General features: G+C 54.9%; 11 protein-coding genes across 11 annotated transcripts; 6 read left to right on the plus strand and 5 right to left on the minus strand.

Moving 5' to 3' along the window:
- Positions 1-2809: 2809 nt before the first annotated feature.
- M409DRAFT_63289 (uncharacterized protein) lies at positions 2810-4200 on the minus strand (the record flags this gene model as incomplete). Its single annotated transcript, XM_033815524.1, has 3 exons — positions 2810-3795; positions 3855-3938; positions 4074-4200. 3 exons carry the CDS (start codon positions 4198-4200, stop codon positions 2810-2812), a joined length of 1197 nt encoding a protein of 398 aa, XP_033672548.1.
- Positions 4201-4455: 255 nt separating this feature from the next.
- M409DRAFT_50329 (uncharacterized protein) lies at positions 4456-5900 on the plus strand (the record flags this gene model as incomplete). Its single annotated transcript, XM_033811508.1, has 2 exons — positions 4456-4674; positions 4725-5900. 2 exons carry the CDS (start codon positions 4456-4458, stop codon positions 5898-5900), a joined length of 1395 nt encoding a protein of 464 aa, XP_033672549.1.
- Positions 5901-6287: 387 nt separating this feature from the next.
- On the plus strand, positions 6288-7016 carry M409DRAFT_17898 (uncharacterized protein; the record flags this gene model as incomplete). Its single annotated transcript, XM_033804264.1, has 1 exon — positions 6288-7016. One exon carries the CDS (start codon positions 6288-6290, stop codon positions 7014-7016), a length of 729 nt encoding a protein of 242 aa, XP_033672550.1.
- Positions 7017-7105: 89 nt separating this feature from the next.
- Positions 7106-7936, minus strand: M409DRAFT_17899 (uncharacterized protein; the record flags this gene model as incomplete). Its single annotated transcript, XM_033804265.1, has 2 exons — positions 7106-7837; positions 7904-7936. The coding sequence occupies 2 exons, from the start codon at positions 7934-7936 to the stop codon at positions 7106-7108; spliced, it is 765 nt and encodes a 254-aa protein (XP_033672551.1).
- A 1331-nt stretch (positions 7937-9267) lies between these two features.
- M409DRAFT_35761 (uncharacterized protein) lies at positions 9268-9678 on the plus strand (the record flags this gene model as incomplete). Its single annotated transcript, XM_033810439.1, has 1 exon — positions 9268-9678. One exon carries the CDS (start codon positions 9268-9270, stop codon positions 9676-9678), a length of 411 nt encoding a protein of 136 aa, XP_033672552.1.
- A 327-nt stretch (positions 9679-10005) lies between these two features.
- M409DRAFT_17901 (uncharacterized protein) lies at positions 10006-11298 on the minus strand (the record flags this gene model as incomplete). Its single annotated transcript, XM_033804266.1, has 1 exon — positions 10006-11298. The coding sequence occupies one exon, from the start codon at positions 11296-11298 to the stop codon at positions 10006-10008; it is 1293 nt and encodes a 430-aa protein (XP_033672553.1).
- Positions 11299-12181: 883 nt separating this feature from the next.
- On the plus strand, positions 12182-13225 carry M409DRAFT_17902 (uncharacterized protein; the record flags this gene model as incomplete). The annotated part of the gene is made up of 1 exon (XM_033804267.1): positions 12182-13225. The coding sequence occupies one exon, from the start codon at positions 12182-12184 to the stop codon at positions 13223-13225; it is 1044 nt and encodes a 347-aa protein (XP_033672554.1).
- A 265-nt stretch (positions 13226-13490) lies between these two features.
- On the plus strand, positions 13491-14405 carry M409DRAFT_17903 (uncharacterized protein; the record flags this gene model as incomplete). The annotated part of the gene is made up of 1 exon (XM_033804268.1): positions 13491-14405. The coding sequence occupies one exon, from the start codon at positions 13491-13493 to the stop codon at positions 14403-14405; it is 915 nt and encodes a 304-aa protein (XP_033672555.1).
- A 707-nt stretch (positions 14406-15112) lies between these two features.
- On the minus strand, positions 15113-16508 carry M409DRAFT_50333 (uncharacterized protein; the record flags this gene model as incomplete). The annotated part of the gene is made up of 4 exons (XM_033811509.1): positions 15113-16129; positions 16181-16252; positions 16303-16394; positions 16448-16508. The coding sequence occupies 4 exons, from the start codon at positions 16506-16508 to the stop codon at positions 15113-15115; spliced, it is 1242 nt and encodes a 413-aa protein (XP_033672556.1).
- A 1443-nt stretch (positions 16509-17951) lies between these two features.
- M409DRAFT_63294 (uncharacterized protein) lies at positions 17952-19614 on the plus strand (the record flags this gene model as incomplete). The annotated part of the gene is made up of 3 exons (XM_033815525.1): positions 17952-17979; positions 18032-18328; positions 18380-19614. 3 exons carry the CDS (start codon positions 17952-17954, stop codon positions 19612-19614), a joined length of 1560 nt encoding a protein of 519 aa, XP_033672557.1.
- A 383-nt stretch (positions 19615-19997) lies between these two features.
- Positions 19998-21461, minus strand: M409DRAFT_63295 (uncharacterized protein; the record flags this gene model as incomplete). Its single annotated transcript, XM_033815526.1, has 1 exon — positions 19998-21461. The coding sequence occupies one exon, from the start codon at positions 21459-21461 to the stop codon at positions 19998-20000; it is 1464 nt and encodes a 487-aa protein (XP_033672558.1).
- Positions 21462-22310: the final 849 nt, after the last annotated feature.

The raw sequence follows: 22310 nt of genomic DNA on the forward strand, positions 1-22310 counted from the left end.
CCCACGCCTTTGGCTGACACGGGTCTCGATCCACAGCCTAAAAGTTCAACTGGACGGAAAATCCAATTCCCAGTCTTACGACAGAGCCATGCAAGGGGCCATCCTGGGTGGAGGGCAAGGCAGCGAACAGCAATGAGACAGCTGAACATGTGCGCGCGTAAATAAGGTTGGCCCTATCGTCCACTCGATTCGCTGGGGCGCCTCCCCATCTCACTTCGCCCGTCTGCGGTGCGACTCATGGGGTCTCTTTGTTGGAGCTCGCGAGAATTGGGGTTTCGTGGTCGTGATCAGCTCATGTGCACAATGTGGAGAGAGAGTTTTGGAAAATGCGGAGAGATGAGGCCGATGCGGCTTTGTACAACAGACTGCCGCTACCACATGCGAGAGAGATACGTACCTCGCCGCAGCGCCGAAGTGAATGAATACCGTATCACGCGACTGCTGATGCCACTCCCGCAAGAAATGGTGTTGCTCGTCGCTTCCATCGTGTTACCAGATGACCGAGGTCACCCTTCCGGCTACGAGGCAGAAAGGCAAACACAACCCACCCCCATCCGTTTCTCTCCGACTCCTCTTCCGCCGTTGAGGAATGTTGGGAACGCGGCAAGTATTGGGTACTCCACTTTGTCTGCGCGACAAGGTACACTCTACATCCGCCCTCCCGCAATGCGGCCGTTCCAAAGCTTTTACTCGTCCCAGGCGCTGCTTCTTCGGTGAATGCCAACTCCAGACATTTTGGAAAAGGAACAACCAAAGAAGGGAAGTGTTCCACAACGACGGAAACAGAAAAATTCCTCCATTCGCAAACGCTGCCGTTCCACGCCACTCTCCACCCAAAAAACTTCGTTCCTTAATGTTTGATTGATGCGAGACCAAGGATTCGCTGCCTTTCACATGTCAGCGCGTTTCTCTCTTCTAGGCACATCTTTCTCATCACACCCTTATCTATGGGTTCGAAACCAAGGATCCGATCTGACTCTCCACACTCTAATCTCCAGGTTCTCGCAACACGTGGCCTGCGACAAGAATTCCGTACCTGCCGCGAGTTATTTCCGCCACCACACCGCCACCAGTTTTCTTCGTCGGCTTGAGGCCGGGCATTCAGCCGAGTGCCGAAACTTGACGAGGTTCATCATCTCATTCGTTTTTGTCTGGTCCGGATGGCTTGGAAGTTCTTGGGGTTTGCTGTGATGGGGTAAGCGACTGCCGACAGGTTCTTCACAAGCCTCGTTCCTACTTCTCTCGCGGCTTGCCTGTTTCTGTCGGCAGAGACGAATGGGCTGGAATTGAGTTTGGGAGCATTCGACGGAACCGTAGGATGAAGCGGACGTCGAGTTGTGGTTCGATGGATTGGAGGCCGCGATCATGCTGATACAGCCAGGACGTCTTGCGATCGAAGATGCTGGTTGACAGCGTCATGGTTGAGGATTGTTTTACTGCAGTCTGCCGGATGACACTCCATTCTGACCAAGAGTGCACTTGAGCACATTGTCAGTTCCGATCGAAGACTCAGATGTCGTTGTCGGGATGCACACGATACGACGAGTCAATAATGGATAAGGTCCCAGACTACTGTCGTTTCACCAGCATCTACACCGGCTCTCAGCCACACGAAAGTGCTACGCTCTCGTCAACCTCCAAAATCGCAAGGTGAGGTCGAGTGAAGACCAAAAGTCGCCGAGGCTTCCAACCACCCCAGACATGCACCAAGATCTAGTACCCATCAAAGCCGATGTACGAAGTTCTTCAGACGCATCACCGAGGCAAACTCCACGGCTGCGGAGAACGTACATGATCTCAATTCCCAAGAACCCACGGCTATGAGAATGGCGATAGCTAGCCTCGGTCCAAGTCTTGCGATTCTAGCAGAAGACATCACCTCGGGTATGTGTATGTGCTGTATAGGCCACAACGCCGACGACCTGTACACGCGCGGAACCTCGACGGTTAGAGACGGCGCAAGAAGACGCCATGGACTATAGACGGGTGTTGTGGTGAGTACAGTAGAGTGGTGATCGGCGGCGGTAGTGTCTTGACAGCCTTGCTTCGCAACTATCGGTCGAAATCATCTCATTTTCAGGACGGACGGTGTGAAGTCATGTGGCTTACCATCTCGGTCCTTTTCAGTACCTACTACAATCGCTCTCGCGATCGTCGTGATGAAAAGATGGCATTTCGGGTCGAAGCATCACGTTGAGCCATGCTTAACATCTCACGCATGTGATAGTACATGGCACTGTACAAGCGATATCCTCTCCTCCCAGTCTTCCCAATAATCCCCACGACACATGGAAAGCGGCACAGCCACATACCGGCTCCAAACAATCTCATCACACTCACTTTGGAATAATCGCATGCGTCCCCCAAAAGCCCCTTCAATACAAACTGCATTCTGGCTCTGATTATTCCTTCCCCCACAAGCTGACAACAACGACATCATCGTACAGCGTGCGAACATGTGCTTTCACATGTCAGACATGATGATGCGATGCAGGGTCTAGATTTCTCGAGAGAAAAACGCACGAATCTGGTAGGGCTGGATGGGGTGGAATTCTGGGGAATATGGTTTCTCAACGGTTTTTTTTTTGTTCAATCGTTTCTCTTGCTTTGCTTGGAAGTGCTTGCTCGTATGGCGAATGGGCAACCTTGGACGAAGGATGTAGGAAGTTGGCGGAACATGCTCCTGGTGGGGAGTGGGATGGCAAGGCGGCGACAGGGCGATTATGATCCCACGCGCAAGGCAATCGCTTGTCCCACACGTGTCAACGAGCCTTTGATGAGGCCGTCGGGATGCCCTCCCCTGTCCAGTCTATTGGCTGCCTTGTGTGCTTACAGCAGCGTCCAGGCTCCGCTGAAAGGCAGCTGTGCTGTTCGCATCGCCAACGTTTCGTCCAATGATGACGATCTTGCCACGTTGTTCCTTGATTGAAGTGGTGTCGGCTTTTCCAGTGTCGACTGCTGCGTCGATGAATTCGAAGATTTCACGGACGCCTTGGAGCATTTTCACGCCTCCGGTCGTGAGTGGTATTCGCCCTTTGATTCTGTGGATCTCCCAGATTGGGGCGTTGTTGTCGCCTGGTAGCTGGTTCTCCCAGAGCACTGTTCGTAACCATTCGTCTAATGGGTCTAGACTGTTGGTATCGAGTGCTGGTAGGCTGATTGTCATTGTGCCTATTGTTGGGTCGAGATGGCTGTGGCCTTTCGAGTTAAAGTCTAGACTTTCTTCGGGCACGTTGTCGTACGCATGCAGACCGAGCACAAGGCCTTCCAGTTGAGGCACCTGACTGTGATCCGTAACATGAACTTTGGCCAGAGCGTTGATTGATCGGACGCGTGCTTCGACCGCCTGCAATTGATCTTCAGATACCAGATCGGCCTTGTTGATGACCACGACGTCGGCGTGGGAAATCTGAAGATGGGCAGTAGACATGAGGTGGCCCTTGTGATTCTCATCCTCAGTATGCACCGCTTCTTCGCCCTGCGGTTTGTCCAAGCAACGGATTACGTTCTTCGCATCGACGAGCGTGACGATTCCGTCCAGGTAGATGGCACTTCCAAGTCCTTCGTCTACCCAGAAGAGCGGAGCGATATTGCCCGGATCTGCCAAGCCTGTCGTCTCCAGTAGGATGTAGTCGAAGGTGCCTTGACGGTCCATCAGAGATTCGATGGCGTTAACGCCTTGATCTTTGACGGAACAGCAGATGCAGCCGTTGGCCAATTCGAGCCATTCTTCGACTTGTTGGTCGCCCTGGTTGATTGTGAGGGATTTCTCGATATCGCTGCTGTTACCAAATTCTGCGAGGACTATCAGAAGTTGTTCTTGAATCAATGGCTTATATTTGATACTCACCCACCGTTCAATATGACTGCTATCTTCTTGCCATGGCGAGCAGTGAGGATGTAGTTGAGAAGTGTGGTTTTGCCTGCGCCGAGATAGCCTTTGCGTTGTCAGCCACTTTCTAAGTTTTTCGATTGGATATGACCAGCAACAAATATGGGGAAATGTAAACACCAGGTTTGATATATCCTTTTATCGATCTCAATGCATGATGCAGGTCCTGGAGCTAGCCTACCTGTGATGATTGTAATAGGCACCTTGGTGACCTTGACGTCCTCCATCTCGGCGCTAATGGTAGCTTCTTGGGCATCGGGGCCATCTGCGGCCACAAGCAATGGCGGTGCATCCTCTTCGTCGTCCATCGTCAATGAAAGTCTTGCTGAATGTCGAAGGATAGAAAGACGTCCAAGATGTGTAGAGAAGATCGCTGCTCGGCTGGACTTGCCAACGGGCACTGCCGAACTCCGGAACATGGCAGGGTTCCTCGAGAGGAACAACAGCTCTCAACTTAAGCGCTGCACAAAGACACGACACGACTTGATTTGGCGGGCGTTAAGGGGTCTTGGCGAAGGGCTCAAACGAACACTCACGACAACACCATTGCGAAACAAACAACCATGGCGGCGGTATCACCCTCATCGTCACCACGCCTGCCATCTCCACCTCCAATCGCAGAAGACCAGATTGGACCAACATCGCCAGGCATTTCACTGTTCGAGGACAACAACAAGCTGCCTGGACTACACAGCCTGGATGCCGCCGCGTCGAGGAGGATACGGCCTGGTACCAAGGCGGAAGACATGGCTGAAGGACCGCCTCTCGTAGAATTACAAGAGGTAACACATTCGAGGAGAGTTGTAGTAGATATGCTGACAACAACACTTAGATCGACTCAGCCTTCCAACTGACCGAGCACCTCAAAGCACTACACTACGCCCACACCCATCCCGCCGATTCCAACGAACTCCAACCCATCACTCAAGATCTCGCCCGCCAATTAGCCCAACCGCCCGCCAACACATCGAAAGAGATCTGGCTGTACGAGCTTGGTCGATTCCTCATCCAGAAGACCAACGCGATCATCGTCGCCCTGTTTGCCGATAGCCCTGCCTGCAGCCCACAGACCTGCCCGGAGATGCGAGCCGGCGAGTGGCAGTACTTGTGTGCTGTCCACGATCCACCTAAGAGTTGCTCGGCGATAGACTATTGCTGCCACACCCTGGACTGGGCGGCTACATCTTTGACTAGTAGCAAGATGTTCCCGTCACGGCTGGGTTTGGGACTGGGGTCGGGGAACGAAAAGTTCATGCAGCAGCAAATGAAGGAGATCACAAACATCTTCAGGCGTGTGTACCGCATCTACGCTCACGCTTGGTTCCAGCATCGCGATATGTTCTGGAAGGTCGAGCGGTTGACGGGACTGTACATCTTCTTCAAGACGGTCTGTGACGAGTATAATCTCATCCAACCAGAGAATTACACCATTCCTTCAGAGGCTGAGGGTCTGGAGCCGGCGGAGAGCTCGGAGAAGGAGGAGGACCAAATAGACCGGCCGCGACCCACGAGTATCCTACCACGTCCTGGTGAGCATGGTCAAGAGAAGGCACTCCAGCAAGAGCCGGCGGGAAGTCAGGTGCAGAGCCAAGGCAACACGACGAGGCGTCACACGCGCGAGCCGAGCAACATGTCGGTGACGAATCCCATCCAGGAAGAGGCAGAAGAGGAAGATGAGAATGCTTTGCCCAAGCGTACGTTAGACCGATCGGTGACAGTCCTACATGATCCAGAGGAGAAGCAAAAGGATGAAGAAAGTGAGGAGGCCGTAGATGAAGACACTTCTTTGCCAGTCGTTACTCGGTCCAACACCATCAAGGCGGAGGACCAGGTGGACAGTACTGAGGAGGGCGAGACAACGGTCATTCACACGGAGGAAGAGTCGCAGGCAGAGGTGGAGCCCAAGGAGGAACAATCGGACGTGCAGGTTAGTGTGAAGGCACTGGACGATCCGGAGGAGTCTGCAGCTGGCGATGCTGAAGAGGCTGGCAAGAGCGTTGCAGACTGAATGTCGCGACTTCGAATAAGCCTTCGCTTATAGGAGGTCATCACCATTCAGCTTGGAGACATTGGTAAAGCCAAGAGCCACATCCTCAAAAACTGGCCTACCTCATCAATATCCTCCTGCGCCTGGCATCCTACGAACATAACATCGACAGAAGCATCCACAACCACAAAAAGTATGGCGTGGGGGCAGCTCTTCGCCGCTGTAGCCTTTCCGACTGCAAGCATCTTGCTAGCTCGAGCCTGCGACGAATTCTACGACGTCGAAGACCGCGAACAATCATTTCCGCTCTTCAAGCTGCCGCGTGAACTAAGACTCCAGGTGTTTGAGCGCATCCTCGCAGACGACCCGCCCTCGATTGGTCTTGATGGGCGCCTTTAACACTCTCTCATGCACGACAGCCTTCCACCTTTATCCCAAGATGCCTTAAACCTACTATTCCACTCAGTCCCCATCCTCATAGACCCCGGCTACTCGACAGGCTCCTCCGCGTACATATTCAAGTTCTTCAGATGCCACGACTCCAAGTGCGGTTTCGCTCAGAGGCACCGCGTCAGATTGAAATTCCCGCTCCCGAGGACCACGACAAGATGCACCCACCTCCGCTGTATACTACGTGCACTACGCTGCCAGAGCTCATTCGCTTCACCAGAACGAAGCAAGGCTTCGTGGGGATGGATCGCCACCGGCAACTGCATACCTCTCGAGAATCTGGAAATCCTACCAGGCCAGGAACCCCTCATCGACTTTGAAAGGCTCTCCGCTCTCCGCGACGTGGCACTGCTGTTCTTCTGGCTAGGAGCGAGCACAGTCTCCGTGTTCTGCTTCCGAATCATCTTGCCTCTCTACAATGTCTATGTGCTTCCGTGGAAGGATCGGCTTGACGGCTTGCATGCCTACACACAGCAGCAGAAGAGATCGCATGGCTGGTTGGGCTTTACGAAGGTCCATTTGCGGTGTGCGACTTTGGTCTTCTCGGCGCTACTTGCGGTCGCTTCGTTTTTCCTACACACCTATTGCGACGATGAGGCGCTGCGGGAAGAGGTGGATACCTACGTTGGAGTGATGTGCGTGACCGTGGGCATTGTTGGCTATTTGGTGTGGAAGCCGAATAGATGAAACAATGCAAACAGCAAAGCTCAACAGGACAGGTCGCAGAGCAAGTAACAACCTTGGATGGATTCGCCAATGAACAAACCCACGATTGCCTACACGACCTCTCCAGCGGCCCTCCTAATCGCCCCCGTCAACGCATCCGGAACCGAATAGAACGGACTGTGAGAAGCCTCCACCGTCTCCGTCCTGATCTTCACGCCATGCTGCTTCCCGGCCCACTCCTCGACCATCATCCTCTGCACCTCCATCGGAATCGCATTGCCCTTCGTACAATACAGATACGTACTCGGTACGTCCCTCCACGCAGCGTACTTCAACACGGTATGCGAGCAGTTGATACTGAAGTCTTTCAGCATCGCCACCGAAGACTCGACCTGGTCCTCTGGCAAGTCGTTGTAGAACGTGTCAGCCGGCGTGAGCGCGAAGACGCCTTGTCGGTCTTCGGTGAAACCATACCAGGGGAGGTCTTGACCGCCGAACGCGCTGACGAGGGACTGGCCTGCGGGAATGATGAAGGAGCAGCAGAAGAAGAGGTGCGCCACCCCACCCGGAACTCCCTGCTGTCGTCGGCTGGCGAGGTCGAGGCCTTGGATTGCTTCTTGTGAGGGGATGCCGCCGTAGGAGTGCACGACAACGACGATTTCGTGGCCTAAGTCTGCAGAGGCTTGGATCTGAGCGCGGATTTTGGCGACGTCGGGGTTGAAGTCTTTGAGGAAGGGAGTGGCGCCCGTGGAGGGAAGGGAGATTAGTTTGGTCGCGTAGCCGACGTCACGGAGTTGTTTGGCGACGATGGCGAAGCATTGCGGGTTGTGCCATGCTCCTGGCTGTTGGGGGTGGTGTTAGCAGAGTATTCACGAGACGTTGATGGTGTTGAAGGCATGGTTTCTTACCACGAAGAGGACGGTTTTCGGTATAGGCGACATGCTCAAGTAAAGGTGATAAGAGAAAAGATACTCGAACGAAAAGCACACAGAACTTTTAATCCAGACCTTTTATTGCGAGACGATGCCAGTCCAGCACAACCACACGTACGAGATCAGCCGCAACCCTATCATTCTCGGCCCTGACAACTTGACCACATCGTTGAGGATATAACAGGAAACCCCGTCCGTGATGATCGGGAGGCCTAAAAGCTCTAAACACGGCTGCCAATGCTGCGGCGTTCCTAAGCAAAGTAGCGGGAGGCCTAAGAGGTCAATCTGCCTACTAGGGGTCCATAGCTGTGTCAGATGCTCTACTAAGCCTTTCAGCCTAGGTTGCACCCTATGCAATGAGAACGCTTAGTCTAGGGACTGCGAGGGTGAGTCCTGGATGAATTCATGTGTGTGTGTGTGTGAGAGAGAGAGAGAGAGAGAGAGAGAGAGAGAGAGAGGGGTGTAAAGCGAGGGTGTTGGCGATGATGTATACGAGAGGGCTGTATGTAGCTCGAGGATCAGATTGGGTTATCATTTTATTTTTCTTGAAGAAGTCTTCGACCGTGTGGGTAGACCGTGTGTGTGTTTTCGACGAGCCCGTTCCCATGTGTTGCGAGGTCTTGAGAGAGCCTGATGATTTCCAGATCAAGGGGCGTCTGAGCCTGGTAAGCCTTTGCTAGCAGCCAATACTGTCGTCGGGATCCAAAGAGGTAATTTCGTCCATCGTTGTTGAAGGATGGAATCTCGTAGCAACATCCAGGATCCACGGCCGGCAAGCGGCATGTTCAGCCAACCTTCAACCGAGCACCCGTCAAGGTCCATGAAGTCTTGCTTGGCTTCACTGGAGGCAAGAAGGCATTCACCACCGTGCGGTAGGCACAACGCTATATCTCTCCATCAATCATCAAACATCACCCCCAAAAAGTTCCCCCGACTCAACGCGAATTGCGAACCCGAATCTATACAACTACAAACATGCTTGGCACATTGGAATCATACCAAGACCCCTCCCCACAAAGGATTCAGGGTTATATGCCAAGTCTGCTGAGGAATCACTGCGTTTTTCGAAAAGAGCCCTTTGAAAGTCGTCTCAGCCGCCTTGTTGAGGGTCGTTGCAGCTGAGATGCAATAGTCGACCAGAACTGACAAATGGCGCCAAGAGAGAGATTAACAACCAAGACGCAAGGAGTTGCGGTGCGTGGCGATGAGGTCGTTGGTCGTGGTGTATAAGAAGGGCCAACCAAGGCTGCGCAAAAGATAGGTTAGTATCGACATCAACTCAATCAACCCTGCAGTCCGCACGACAAAAAATCCAAACCAACCAAACCAACCTCAAAACAATGTCCCACCTCACCTACTCGTCCTACGCAGGCTTCGGCCAACGCGCCCTGCAAAACACCCACTACCAACAAGCCGTCCTCCTCCCACCAGGCCCCACCCTCCACATCTCCGGGCAAGGCGGCTGGGACAGAACGACCGTGGCAATCCCCAGCGACATTACCGCCGAAGTCGAGCAAGCCTTCGACAACGTCGACCATACTCTGAAGGACGCCGGAGGAAAGGGCATGGAGCAGGTTTACAAGCTGGTGGTGTATTGCACGCTGATGGATGATGCGGTTGAGGGGGCGTTGAAGGCGGGTTTGAGGAAGTGGTTTCCGAAGCATCAGCCGATTTTGACGGGCGTTGGGGTGGCGAAGTTGGCGTTTGAGGGGATGCATGTTGAGATTGAGGCGTCGGCGCATTTGGGGTAGATGGAGGGTTGAGTGAAGGTGAAGGGAGTGGTGCCTGGAATTCATTCAGCTGAGTAACAAGTGAACGCAGGGAAGCGATTGATGGATGTGAAAGTGTCAAGAAGCCGATCTGGATGTAAGAGTCATTGATGGGTTGCGTTTCGTCGTCTCAATATTACAGTTGCCGCCTTAGTGCTGTATCCCTTGCCTTAGTGGTATGTACATCGTATAGCCTCTCTCCAGTTACAAGCTACGAAAAAGGGTATCTCAAGCTTCTCCTGATGCAAACTCAGTGCTGTGGGTATCATGCGTATCGTATGCCTCTGCGGAGGTGTAGCGATGTCCAGCTCACCAGACATCGTCTAGAAATCCTTCGTCTTCCATCTCCATATCGCCCTCCACAGAAACCTTGGTGCCGAGCGCCTCCTGCGCTTGGCGAATCAGATCTTCCATTCTGCGGCCCATGTTGCTGATGGCTTTCTCGGCTGCTCGGTCTGATTTGGCTTGACGCTTGGCGTAGCGTTCGGCTTCTGGGCTCATATGAGCCATTCCTAGCCCATTTATGCTGGGGCGCCCTTGGGGCGAGCGCGTTGAAGCGAATGAAGCTCTCCTTCCGTGCGACGGTTGCTGGGTGGGTGTGGGAGCAGTTGAAAGCGGAGCAGGGCTGCCGTTCGAGGCAATATTGGAATTGGCGCGCCGAGGGACTGGGGCGATGCTGCGCCTGCTGGATGCTCGAGACGCAGATGGTCGCTGGGCGAGGTTGCTCCGCGGTACGCTATTACTTGATATCTTCCGCTTAGGACTCGATGTCGTTGGCTCGTGGTCGGGCGTTCCAACAAGAACCCAGGTGTCCCGATCTGTCTGACGACGCTTGTTCGGCGGCCGGGCGGTTGGCGAGCGGTCGGTGAACTCTGGACTGTCCTGCTCGAAGTCTCCCAAGAACTCGTTGTCCTGCCATGCGCCGGGGATTGGAGTGGAACGTCTGTTGATGCCTTCCTGCAACAAGTCGGATCCCACCAAGGCGCAGTCCTTCATGTCGTAGCCTTGGCCATCGCCAGCATAGAATCCTCGTATAACATTGCTTCCAAAGTTGAACACCTTGCCAACTAATCGTACTGCGAGGCCCGTCCAAGTCGCTCGCGAGACCTCATCCGGAGTCGATGGCATTCGAGCGACACCGTTTCGCTCACGTGCCAGAGGTCCAGAAAACACCGAGCTATGGTAAGGTATATTGCCACCCATATCGTCGTCTCTGAGCCGCCGTCTAAATTCATATTCTGGAACAGTGAGTTGCTCCAATCTGGCGTTTGTCTGCAGCGAAGGAGTGTCGAAGCCGCCAGCTAGCAAGTATTTTTCGTTGACAAGCCCCGAGTCTTGACCAAATCCACTTTCAAACAGCTTGTCGCTCGGGGTAGGGCATTGGGCCCAGTGTGGCGTGTTGATCGCGTGAGGAAAATCGTGGTTGTTGGCAGACCCGGGTCGTTGTCTCTTTTTAGAAGCGCTGCCCGCGGAGAAATAATCCGTCGCGGTCGCAGATGAGGGGGTGGTAGTAACCGATGCAGGAGACTTAGGCGGCTGGAACAAGAACGGACGGTCCAAATGCTGCGATGCGGCCAAAGACGAGGGCGGTGAGAAGGGCATGGTTTCGAAGCGTATGCAGGCGGCCGTGTGATGGTCTGTCTCAAAAGCTCGGACTCGATCAGGCGGGACAAACGAGAGAGTGCCGTCGTAATGAGGGTCGTATCACATGCTCAGTGGTATGCGTGTCGAAGGTCAAGTGAATGAAAAGGCGACGTGCTGGGATGATACTTGGTGACGTTTGCTGTGTTGATGTTTCCAGGTTCTTGTTGTGCTGGGGTAACAGCGGGATGGGCCGTGTCTAGCGCAGAACTCTAAATTAAGGTTCCCGACAAGGGTCGGCACTCCCACTTCACCTTTACCTCTCTACCAATGTGGGACTTCCTATTGTACCTGACCTTCTCTGTACCGCGCAGAAGAGCCCACACGTGTCGCATACAAATTCGTTGACTATCCACATCTGTTTGGATCACGACTTTGGCGATGCTATGACTAATAAGCTGAATTTCCTGACCACCTGCAGAAATACGAGGTATCGGGTTTGGGTACTGTTGCTGCATGGCTCCTACAGACCGTCTCCAGGTGCCCGACCATAACATCTTCCCCTGTCAAAATGCGTAATCCAAGTTGATGACAATACGAGTCGACAATAGTTCTGGCCGTATTGTATAAGATGCGGTGGCGTCCGCGTGCGCTCCGCGCGCAATTGTTTCACAAACCTTGAGGGTTACAATCGCACGTCGACAATAGGCTTACCAGCTTATTGTGTTTCTCTCGACCATAGGTGAGCCTCCAAATTTCTGCGCAAATACATTCAACACTTAACGCACATCATCCGCATCCCCGCAACTCCATAACCTTCCAAGCCAAGCATCCCGATCAGCACCTCCTTGCAGATACGACTTCCTCGAGAATACTTGACCGCAAGCGATTTTACTTCAACGAGATGGTCGACTTCACCAGCCTCCCAGCGGAAGTTAAGCTCGGCATCATGGAGCATACCCGGGGCTTCGACAACCTCGCCAACCTCTGCGATACAACTCGCGAGCTCTCCACACTCTTCAAATTGTTCCAACGGCAGATTGTCGCCTCAGTCTCACGCAACTATCCAGAGATATCCGCGAACTTCACACAAGATATATTTCGCGCAGATAACCACATGGACGCCGTGGTGACAGTTCTTGCGCCTGGCCTTGACGGCAAGCCCTTGACCACATACCGCGTCGCGGAAGAGGAACCATGCTGTGTTGACAAGACGGAGAAATTGCGACCCTATCATGACATCAACCTGGAGCTCAGCGCGATTGTGGAGATGTGCATGGCCTCAAAAGCGGGGATCTACGGCCCACTGTTCGACACGCCGTTGACTCCACCTCGCCGAATCTACACCAAAGCCTTGTATGAGCTTGTACATATCCTGGTTCTCGCCGGTGGAATGGAGCGTCATGGTATCGATTCCAAAAACCCGAAGTTCCACCACCCATCCCCACGAGAGATCGTGGTCGGGAAGCGACTCAATCAGCCGATGAACGTAGCCAAGATGAGCTTCGTGATCCAGAGCCTACAGAAGCTCCCATTCGACGAGCTGGTCACCGTTGGCGACATTCTCCTCGTCGTCCGCGACCAAATGCGCCAGAAGTCCACCTGCGGCTCAACACCCTACGCAGACAACAGGCTTTTCAAACTACTCTGCGACTGCCAAACCAACGGAGATATGTGTGCTATGCTGCTCTTGGCGCATTTATGGGTGCTCATTCGTGAGCACACTCACCGCGACAACACAGTTTTCACTCGCCATCGTGTCACGTACAAGATGGCGCAGGACGAGGTGTTCAAGAGGGTTGCGAAGTACATCGACACGCGTATGTTCCATGGTGAAGGGCTGGTGCGCTTGGGAGAGCTACGAAAGGTCGAAACGGCTTATCGCATGCCTTGGCGCGATGTCAGGGTGATTGCTATGGCGGATGTGTATGAGGCGCTTGGGACTTGAGAGCGCACACTGCGGGCAGATGTGCATGAAGACTTTTTAGGGCGACGAAATCCTTTGGTAGCGAGTAGAGTAATTTGAGACAAGCAGGCGCACGCTGGCATGTGATGCCAAGACGCCTGACTCAGCAATCCGCTCTTTCCTGCCCAGATCAACGTGACTTCCTCAAAACAAGACGAAGCATCCGAACCTCGGAGACGCAACTCAGCCCGCACAAAAATTCCACCACCCCCATCACCTTCAGCACAAACACAACAACGACTCAACAATGCGGAGACTGCAAATCAACATACCCGCCCCGACTGGCCCCACCCCTAATGACCTGACCCTGAGCGGCGACCTGTACGAGGGAAATTACAAAGAATGGCACGCAAGAATGATGGCCTCACTTCGTCTCCGGAAACTCAACGTTTTCCTGGCCCCCGGATTGTGGTTCACAGACATTGGCAGGCGAACAACGAAAGAAGCAGCAGACCACATCTGCGCGAGCATCAGCGAGGCGACTCTGAAGAGACTCCCTGACGGAGTCAAGCAAAACTGCTGCAGGCTCATGGAAGTTCTGGAGCAGTTCGCGGCACCCTTTCGCTTCCTCGACCTGCCTGTGGAGGTCCGAAACAGAATCTACAAGATGGTGCTGCCGGGTACTTATCGGGTGCTCGAATGGGAGCGCCCCGTCGACGAACTGCCCGCCCTGCTACAGACCTGTGCTGTGATCCGCCGCGAGACGATTTCAATGTTCTACGCCGACACGACATTCACCATCAGGTCTGATACCAGATCGGAGCGTTACGACTTCGAAGCCGCGTCGGAAGACATGCTGCGAAGGTGGTCGAAATTCGTGGTGGCTGAGAATGCGCGACACCTCCGCACCGTGCATCTGTGGATCTCGGAACAATGCAGGGTGGTCTTCAAGTTTCGCAAGACGCTCACGCTCGGGTTCAAAGGCGAACAGCACATCAAGGGGGACACTTTGCTCATCGAGAAGACGCTTGCCCGGCACGTTGAGGCGGTGGAGAAGATCTCTGCGCTGTTGAGCATCAAAGGAGAGACCATACTGTTGGCGTTGCTCATGGATTGGGAGATGTGGTGGGAGATGCTGGATAGGCTTGAACTGGAAGAGGATCGGGAGTCCTGCGATAGTGGAAGTGATGAAGATTCGGAGGACTGGAAGTGGGTACCATGAACATGATACACCGAGTGTGGTATCGTTTGGGATCCAACGACTGTGATGGCAGCTATTGCGAGAAAACAGACGGCTCAAAGTTCGACGGCTGGTAGTATTTTTGCATGCGAATCATGAAATACTTTGTGCCCGATGAAGTATCCAATGTCGGCGAAGCAGGTACTTTAGGACCAGAGTCGACAGCAGCTTCTAAGAAGCGTCACGCTCCAGATTACCGATGTTCCTCTGCCGTCGAACGAGGACCCCAAGTACAAGCTTGAAGCGAGGCAAGTCTCTCTGACGTTTGACACAGATAGGTAGCACAGCGTCTGATCCACCTCGTGTTCGCTCCACACGTGTAGGACGTCAAAGCGTAAGGCCTCCAGTGTGAGCTTAACCCATGGTCTCGGCAGGACTCCACTCCAGACTGCGTGTCATTGACAAACGGCAACATATGCATATCATCCAAGGTTCACCCTGAAATGCCATTCGCTTGCACCGGCACACTCCCCACCACGTCCTTATCCCGATGGAACAGACAAATCATGCCATGATCACCCACACCCACCATCCAAGTCCCATCCGGGCTGAAAGCGATCTGAGACGTGGCGAAGTGGTGGTTCTTGGTAAGCTTCGTGTCGACGGTCTTCTTGAGGTGCGGGGGGAGTTTCTTGAAAGGGTCACTGAGGGTCCATTCGCGCTCTGCGGTGGCGGAGCTTGTTGAGAGATCAGCTGGGAAGGAAGTCAGCTTCGAAGTCATGTGGGATTGGGAGTCTCATACGAGTGGATGAGCGGGCACCATCACGGGCACCGTCGCTGGATGGAAGAACAGTCAAAGACTCCTTGAGAACGTTGGCTTTCCCTCGTCCTGCGGTCTTCTTGGGTTTCGGCCGCTCTTTGGGATCAATGCCTTCGTCTAGTCTTTGCAGATCCCAAAAGCTGTAGGCTGACTGCTCGTTGCCCATCGCCAGGATTGGTCGCATGCCAGGAGCGTGGAGAAGACCAAAACGGTGGTAGAAGCGAGAGGTGTTGGGTATGTCCAGAGTGAGCAGACGCTGGAAACCCCGAAAGCGGCTGTCGTGAGGGAATGAGGAGCGAGTCTGGTTTCCAGGAACGGGTATGGGCGGCTCTTCAGGGACTTCGGCCTCGGAATTGAAGCCATCGATCTTCCATATCTGAATCTCGTTGTCCTTGATATCGTCAGCCCGTGCTGCTTTGGAAATGATAAGATCTCCGTAGAAGGCAAGACAATCGACGTAGTTGGGATGCACTTCCGTGGAGAAGAAATGAGGATAGTGGACAATCTTCGTGGCACGATAAGGTGAGTTCTCGGTGCCTTGGTCGAGCTCAGCGTCACTTGGGATAGCCCACAGACAGACAGCTGTATCTATGCCGCCACTAAGCAGCCAGCGGCCATTGGGATGGAAGCGAATTGCCAATACAGGCGCCTTGTGCCCACCGCCGGCGAAAAGCGCCACGCATGGCTGCTGCTGGTACTCTTCCCCGATATTCCATAGCCGTATAGTGTTGTCATTTGAGGCGGAGGCGATGAGGTTGGTACAGACAGGGGACACAGCCAAATCGTTGATCTCTCTTCCGTGGCCTGCAATAGTACGGATAGGGCGTCCACTTTCAATATCAAGGATCTTGATGTGCTTGGGTTCAGAGCCTGCAATGCACAGGATGGGATTTCGTGTGGAGGGGTGCTTTGTCCAGCATAAACTATTGTAACATGCTTGCGGTGTCTGATGATTGATTAGTCTAAAAGTATCAGGGGAGAGTGGAGCCTGTCTTACCTGCTCGTCTTGGAACCAGCACAAGATGTCAAACGGGCGGTCAGCGCCTTGTGTTGGACGGAGAACAACGACCTATTGAATGTCAGATATATGAACAGCTTCGCACTGAGCCCACGACTTACGGTATCAGCCGCAACAACAGCGACGATTTGATCGTTGTCTTCTGTCTCATAAGGGTAGAACTTGGCATCAAAGACGGTCGTGTCAATGTCTTCTAGCACACGTGTTAGCTGGGTGATGACATCTGTGGCGGAGCTGCACTCTAACCGTTGTCGAAAGGCAGCCTCTGGCTGGCTATCCAAGTGGGAAACACCTCATTGCCCGGCATGTTGAGCGCGTCGGATTCGGCTTGCCGGGTCTCTCTAAGACCGACGTTGGGCTCGGCACCCAGTCCCGGAGACTCGCACGAGCCGCGCGCGAGGGTTTGGGCTGGGGGCACGGCCCAAACGAGGCTGCCGCCAAGACGATCGTATGAGGAGTGCGGTCACGAGGACAGGGGGCGACAGGATGGGTGAGAATGTGATGCACCAACCAACGCCGAGAGAGGGCTCGCCGGAGATGTTCGGGGCAGATGGAGAGGTGGGACGCAGCAGAATGAACGGCCGTTGAACAGCCGTCAAAGAGTAGGAAAAACCGTGACACAACTCGCCTGTGATCGACGATGAGGCGCCAGGCAGTCTGCAGGCGACATGAAGAAGAGGGTGGACCCCTGGACCCGGGGCGTCGACTGGGGCTGCTGGCTGCACGCCCCCCAATGCTTGTGTCGCAGCAAGTGGCCTGCCTGCCTGGAAGCGCGCGCTCTGCAGCGGATTCCACCTCCCACGGCGGCGGCGGCGGGGGGACAATCAAGGGAGTGTGCAGGACGCTGGGATGAGCCGGCGCCAATGCAGCGAGGCGAGCTGGAGCGACACTAGCAGCGTCGCGTCAAGAAAGCGCACGCGAAGGGTCAGGGTGTAGCAGTGTGTGGGTGCTGCATCACGACTCCAAGCGCTGCTGTTGCGGGTGTCGTTGTTGGCTATAGGAGCCATGCAGGAGGCCTATGCAAAACATTGAGCTAGCGTGGCGGGCCGGCTGCCAAGCGCGCAGAAGAGGGAAGGCGCGGTGCATGGGCCGTGACATCACCGCGCAGGGACATGGCCGGTTCCCTTCCGCCTGGAACGAGACCCTCAGTGGCACACGGCGTGGATTGGTCGAGGCCGGCGAGCAGAAGCGCAGCAGTCAGTGAGTGAATGGCGCTCGGCCTCATACAGACACACACATACACCCGTATACCGCACACAAAGCCCCCAGCCCGACGGCCACAACGCTGCTGCTGCCCCTTGCGCGCTGACAGCAGACGTCCCACCCATCCAGTGCCCTTAGCGCGCCCGTCGCAAAAATACTCGACATACCTTGCCTGACCGCGAGCGAGCGAGCCCTTTTCCCTGCGCCAGCGCTGCCAGTTCGCATCCAGTTCAACATCAGCGCTCGCCCAGACCGGCATCGTCGCCAGACCGGCATCGTCGCCAGACCGGATCCACTCGTCACCACCGAGTCGCACGTGCCTCGCCTGCTTAAAGTGCAGCCACGCTTCGCCACGAACGCTCCTTCCCTTCCGACCAGGCTCTTCCACGTTCATCCTAAATCCTCCTGGCTGCGACCCCGCGACATCCCATTGAAACCGCTGTCGAGACTTCGTCGTAGTCGGCCGTCTATTGCCATGCGGTAGGGCTGACTACACCACCCACGCAAACTTCCACCGGCCTCACCCGGGGCTTCAACCACCGGCAGTATGGAGACCACCTTCATATCGATTCACGGTAAGCCTACCCCATTATTGAGCCTTGACGTGCTGCATCTCACACTTTCCAGACCTCACCCAGGATGCCACCATCCTCTACTCCTCCGATTCCGTTGTCGACATCCTCGGCTACACCCCCGACGAGATTGTCAGCCGATCAGCATGGGACTTCTTCTCCCTCGACGAGTTGCCCGTGGCTCGCGAGTTCCACCAGAAGCGCATTGACTCCGACAAGGCTGCCGTGCTGGCGTACTGTCGGATCAAGGACCGAAATGGAGACTGGATTGGATGCGAGTGCTGTTTTACTGTCGTCTACGATGTCATGGTGGTCTGCACCAGTGTCTATCGACGCGGCTTGAAAAGCGACAGTGAGTGGATTGCCTTGACATGATCTGGCCAAGCATGCTAACGGTCTGCAGAACGAGCCGTGGAGGCCCCACTGGTTCGACGCATCTTCTCCTCATCGCCAAAAGATCCCAGATATCACATGTTGTCTCATCTCTCCGCCAAATTCTCCCAGCCGAATAAACCCCACCAGCACGAACCCAGAGCTGCCCTTTTCCTCAACAGATTCACCCGCACCCTAACCATCATGTACGCTACAAGCGGACTCCAAGACGTCATTGGCATCCCTGCCGAAACCATGCGCGGACGGAGTTTCTACTACTGCATTTCGGAGAACTGCCTTCAGGACGCAGTAAAGTGCTTGGAGAACGCCAAAGGCAACGACTCTATCGCATACCTGCGCTTCTGGTTCAGAGACCCGCGGCTGGACGATGAGCCTGCCGCAAGTGAGTCTTCTGACAGTGACGAGGAGATGACGACAGAGTCCAGTGAAGATGGAGGTGTGCACCTCCAGCATGAGCAAGCGTCTCCAGGTGCAGGGATGGACGTGGACAGCGACGAGTCAAGACATTCATCGGGCGACTCCACTCGCGGTCCAGACACACACGAAGCCATCTTTGGCCAGTCACGAGCGGCTCAATCCTCCACATCTTCCTTGGTACCTTCACCAGAGCGCGAGAGAAACTCGCCCGTACAACCAACAGCCGAGCACATCGAGCTGGAGGCTGTCATCTCATGCACGTCAGACGGTCTGGTCGTATGTCTGAGGAAGGCACGACCGATGATTCCACACCCCACACATCGCCCATCGCGTCCGGTCTACGAAAACGGACTGTTCGCAGCACCTTGGGCGCCAGAGCCTGTACTCCCTCCACTGGATGCAAGAGCAGGTGCTGGTTTCGGCGCTGCCTTTGCCCCTTCTTTGGGTCCTCAAGGCGCTCGTCGTACCAGCAACCCAGTAGCCGCGACCGGCCCAGAGCAATCAGACTTCATGAGCGCCATTCGCGACCAGGCTATCTTCGCCTGGGCTCTTACCGGTATTAACGGATCCCTGGCCGAGTACGGTAAGGGCAAGCCAACCGGCGAGGCTCTTCCCCCAGAAGGTCTACCGATCTGGGCGAGCGACCCTCGACATGGTGGTGGTGAGAACAAGCTACCACACCAGGACGGCCGACAAGGTGGACCTGGCCCACACATCTTCGGCGACCCAGGCCTCGACCGATCTGGCAACAACAGCAGCCGTGGTATGGGCAGCGGTAATAACAGCAGCGGTAACAGCGCTTCGAACACGCCGCACGCGCCGCGATGATGATGGACGAAGAACTTGTGACAATGATGATTTGAGCGAGCAAAAAACAGAAAGTACGAGCGAGAGATACCACAAATCAACGATGACGACGGAAGGAAAAAAGCAAAACGTCGCTCCCAGCATTTTTAGCGAGTTTGCATGCATAGTGTTTGACCAACAGGCGGCGGATACCACTCTCGGACGGGAATATGGCGTTGATGAGATTCGAATTCAGCAGACAGGTTTTTGCTTTTGCTCGAAGAAGAGGGCAAAGGGAGGTTTAAAGTGATGGGCGGGTGGTGGCTTCTTTGGTGTTCGTAGCTGAACATAATGAAGGACGATGGGATGGAAAGAGATGGCTCTGCAGAAAGCACGAAGAAGAATGAAGAATGAAGATGAAAACCTCATATCTTCCTCTCCCTATCTACGCTCTCCCCACCACCACGAACCAAACCCCTCGCCTTCTCGACCTCAACCTCCACCCTCCTCCTCCTCTCCTCCCTCCACCCCGGCGCCCACCTCTCCAGCACCCAAAGTATCGGACTAAAAACCCCCACCACCCCGGCAACAAACGTAAAACACAACCCCCTCCCCATCGCCTCCACCATATAAATCACCACGCCCGTCGCCCCCGCCCCCATCAAACACCTCACCAGATTATTCGCCGCCGTCGCCGTCGCGGGCGCCAGAGGGTGTAAGTCCACCAACAACACGCTCATCGCATTAAACGCCGCCGTGCTCGCGAAGCCCGCCAGGAACATGAGCACGAGGGGCGCCGCGAGGGGGGTTTCGAAGTGCAGGACCCAGCCGTAGGAGAGCAGGACGAGGTCGAGGAGGAGGACGAAGGGGGCGACGATTTGGATGCGGGATTTTTCCAAGGGGTAGTTTTGAAGGTCGGTGGGTTTTCCTGCGCGAATGGGGATTTTGTGGCGGTGGGCGAGGCGGTGGAAGTTGTGGTCTAGGAGTTTGCCGGTGAGGACGGGGGCGAGCAGGCAGCCGGTGCCCATGGGGAGGAAGCAGAGGCCGATTTGGAGGGCGTTGAAGTGGTAGATTTCGGCGAGGAGGGAGGGGGCCGAGGCCATGATGTCGTAGAAGGCGCAGTAGATGATGGAGTTGTAGAAGAGGAGGAGGGAGACGTCTTTTTCGAGGAGGACGGTGAGGGCGTGCAGGGGGTTGGGGATGCGGAGGCGGCGGTGGGGTTTGAGGCTCGTTTGGGTGGAGGAGGTGCGTTCGAGGGGGGAGGGGTGGGAGAGGGTGCGTTGGCGGCGGAGTTGGATGTAGTTGATGAGGGACATGTTCCAGCCTTGTGGGGGGATGGAGCCGTTGCCGACGACGTTGCGGCCTGTTTCTGGGAAGGTGAGGACGAAGGGGACGATGAAGGTGCCGGCGCAGATTACGAGGAACCAGAAGATCCAGCGCCAGCCGAGGAATTGGGCGAAGATGCCGCCCAGGACCGGGGCGATTGCTGGGGCGACCATGGGTCCTGATGTGGCCCAGCCCATCCAGACTCCTCGTTCGGCGCTGGTGGCGATATCTGCGACAACACCGGAGCCCAGGGCGATGGTACTTGATGAGCCGCTTGATTGGACCATTCGTAGGATCAGCAGTGCTGGGAAAGAGTTGCAACATGCAATGCCGATGCAAGCGCCAATGTAAATGGCAAATCCAATAATGTACGCTGGTCGACGTCCTGCCATGTCCGCAAGGTCACCGAAGATGGTCGGAGCCAGGCCTTGGAAGATCATGTAGGTGGTTAGCGTGAGATTCATGACGCTTTCTGAAGTCCCGAAATCCGCTGCCAGGGTGTTGAGAGCCGGGAAGTAGATGTTGGCGGACAGTGGTGAGAAGAAGCTGGCAAGCGCAACCATCAAGACGATGACCCGCTTTTGTTGTAACGTGAAGACCGACCATGGCGGCGTGTTGGTGGTAGCTGTGCGTAGTGATTCGAGGTCTTGTGGACTAGGATCTGCTCCAGCATTTTGTCTATCATGGCCCGTGTGCTGGGAATGTATGGAGATGTGTGAGCTCCGCACCGAGTGAGCCTCCGCCTCCTCGCCGGCTGACTTGTGGCACATCTCGCCCTTGCTCTCTTCGTAGGTCATGGTAAGCTCGTCCGGCTTCTCCTCGTCCTTGGAATCAACCTCATGCTGTGTGATCATGACAGATTCTTACGTTCAAAGATGAGCGAACATGGCAAAAGACATTTTAGGAAAGTGAACGAGAGAGGGCGGTGGAGAACGGCGTTTGGCCGATCATAGAACACCTCCAAAGTCACCTTAGGCCGCGACTGCCCACGGGCGAATGGCGAGCGAGTAAGAAGCAGTGATGCCATTGTTACTGCAGGAAATGCACGACACCAGTGCCGCCTATCCGATAGCATTCATCAACGACCGCAGGCCGTGGCCGTTATCGCATCAGCTCGCGGGCAAGAGCAACGACGGCGGGACCGAAGGTCTTTGCACATCGTCAACATCTTCAAATCTGTGGTCATGTTGCCCGCCGATGATGGGCATCGATCGAAGGAGTACTGGCAAGATGATTCAGATGGATCAATGCTGAGAAGGTGAAGTGGTATTTGGGTTGGGGAGGACCAGAAACCTTAACTGAATTTGATGGAGCCATTTGATTGGTTGCGTTAGGCGACGTCGCTAGAGGGAAGCTCGCGCCTGCTTGAGCTTGTGACGGTGACAGCTATCAAATCGACTGTGCTTTTCGAC

Source organism: Zasmidium cellare (assembly GCF_010093935.1).
Source record: "Zasmidium cellare ATCC 36951 unplaced genomic scaffold M409scaffold_4, whole genome shotgun sequence".
Taxonomy (NCBI): domain Eukaryota; kingdom Fungi; phylum Ascomycota; class Dothideomycetes; order Mycosphaerellales; family Mycosphaerellaceae; genus Zasmidium; species Zasmidium cellare.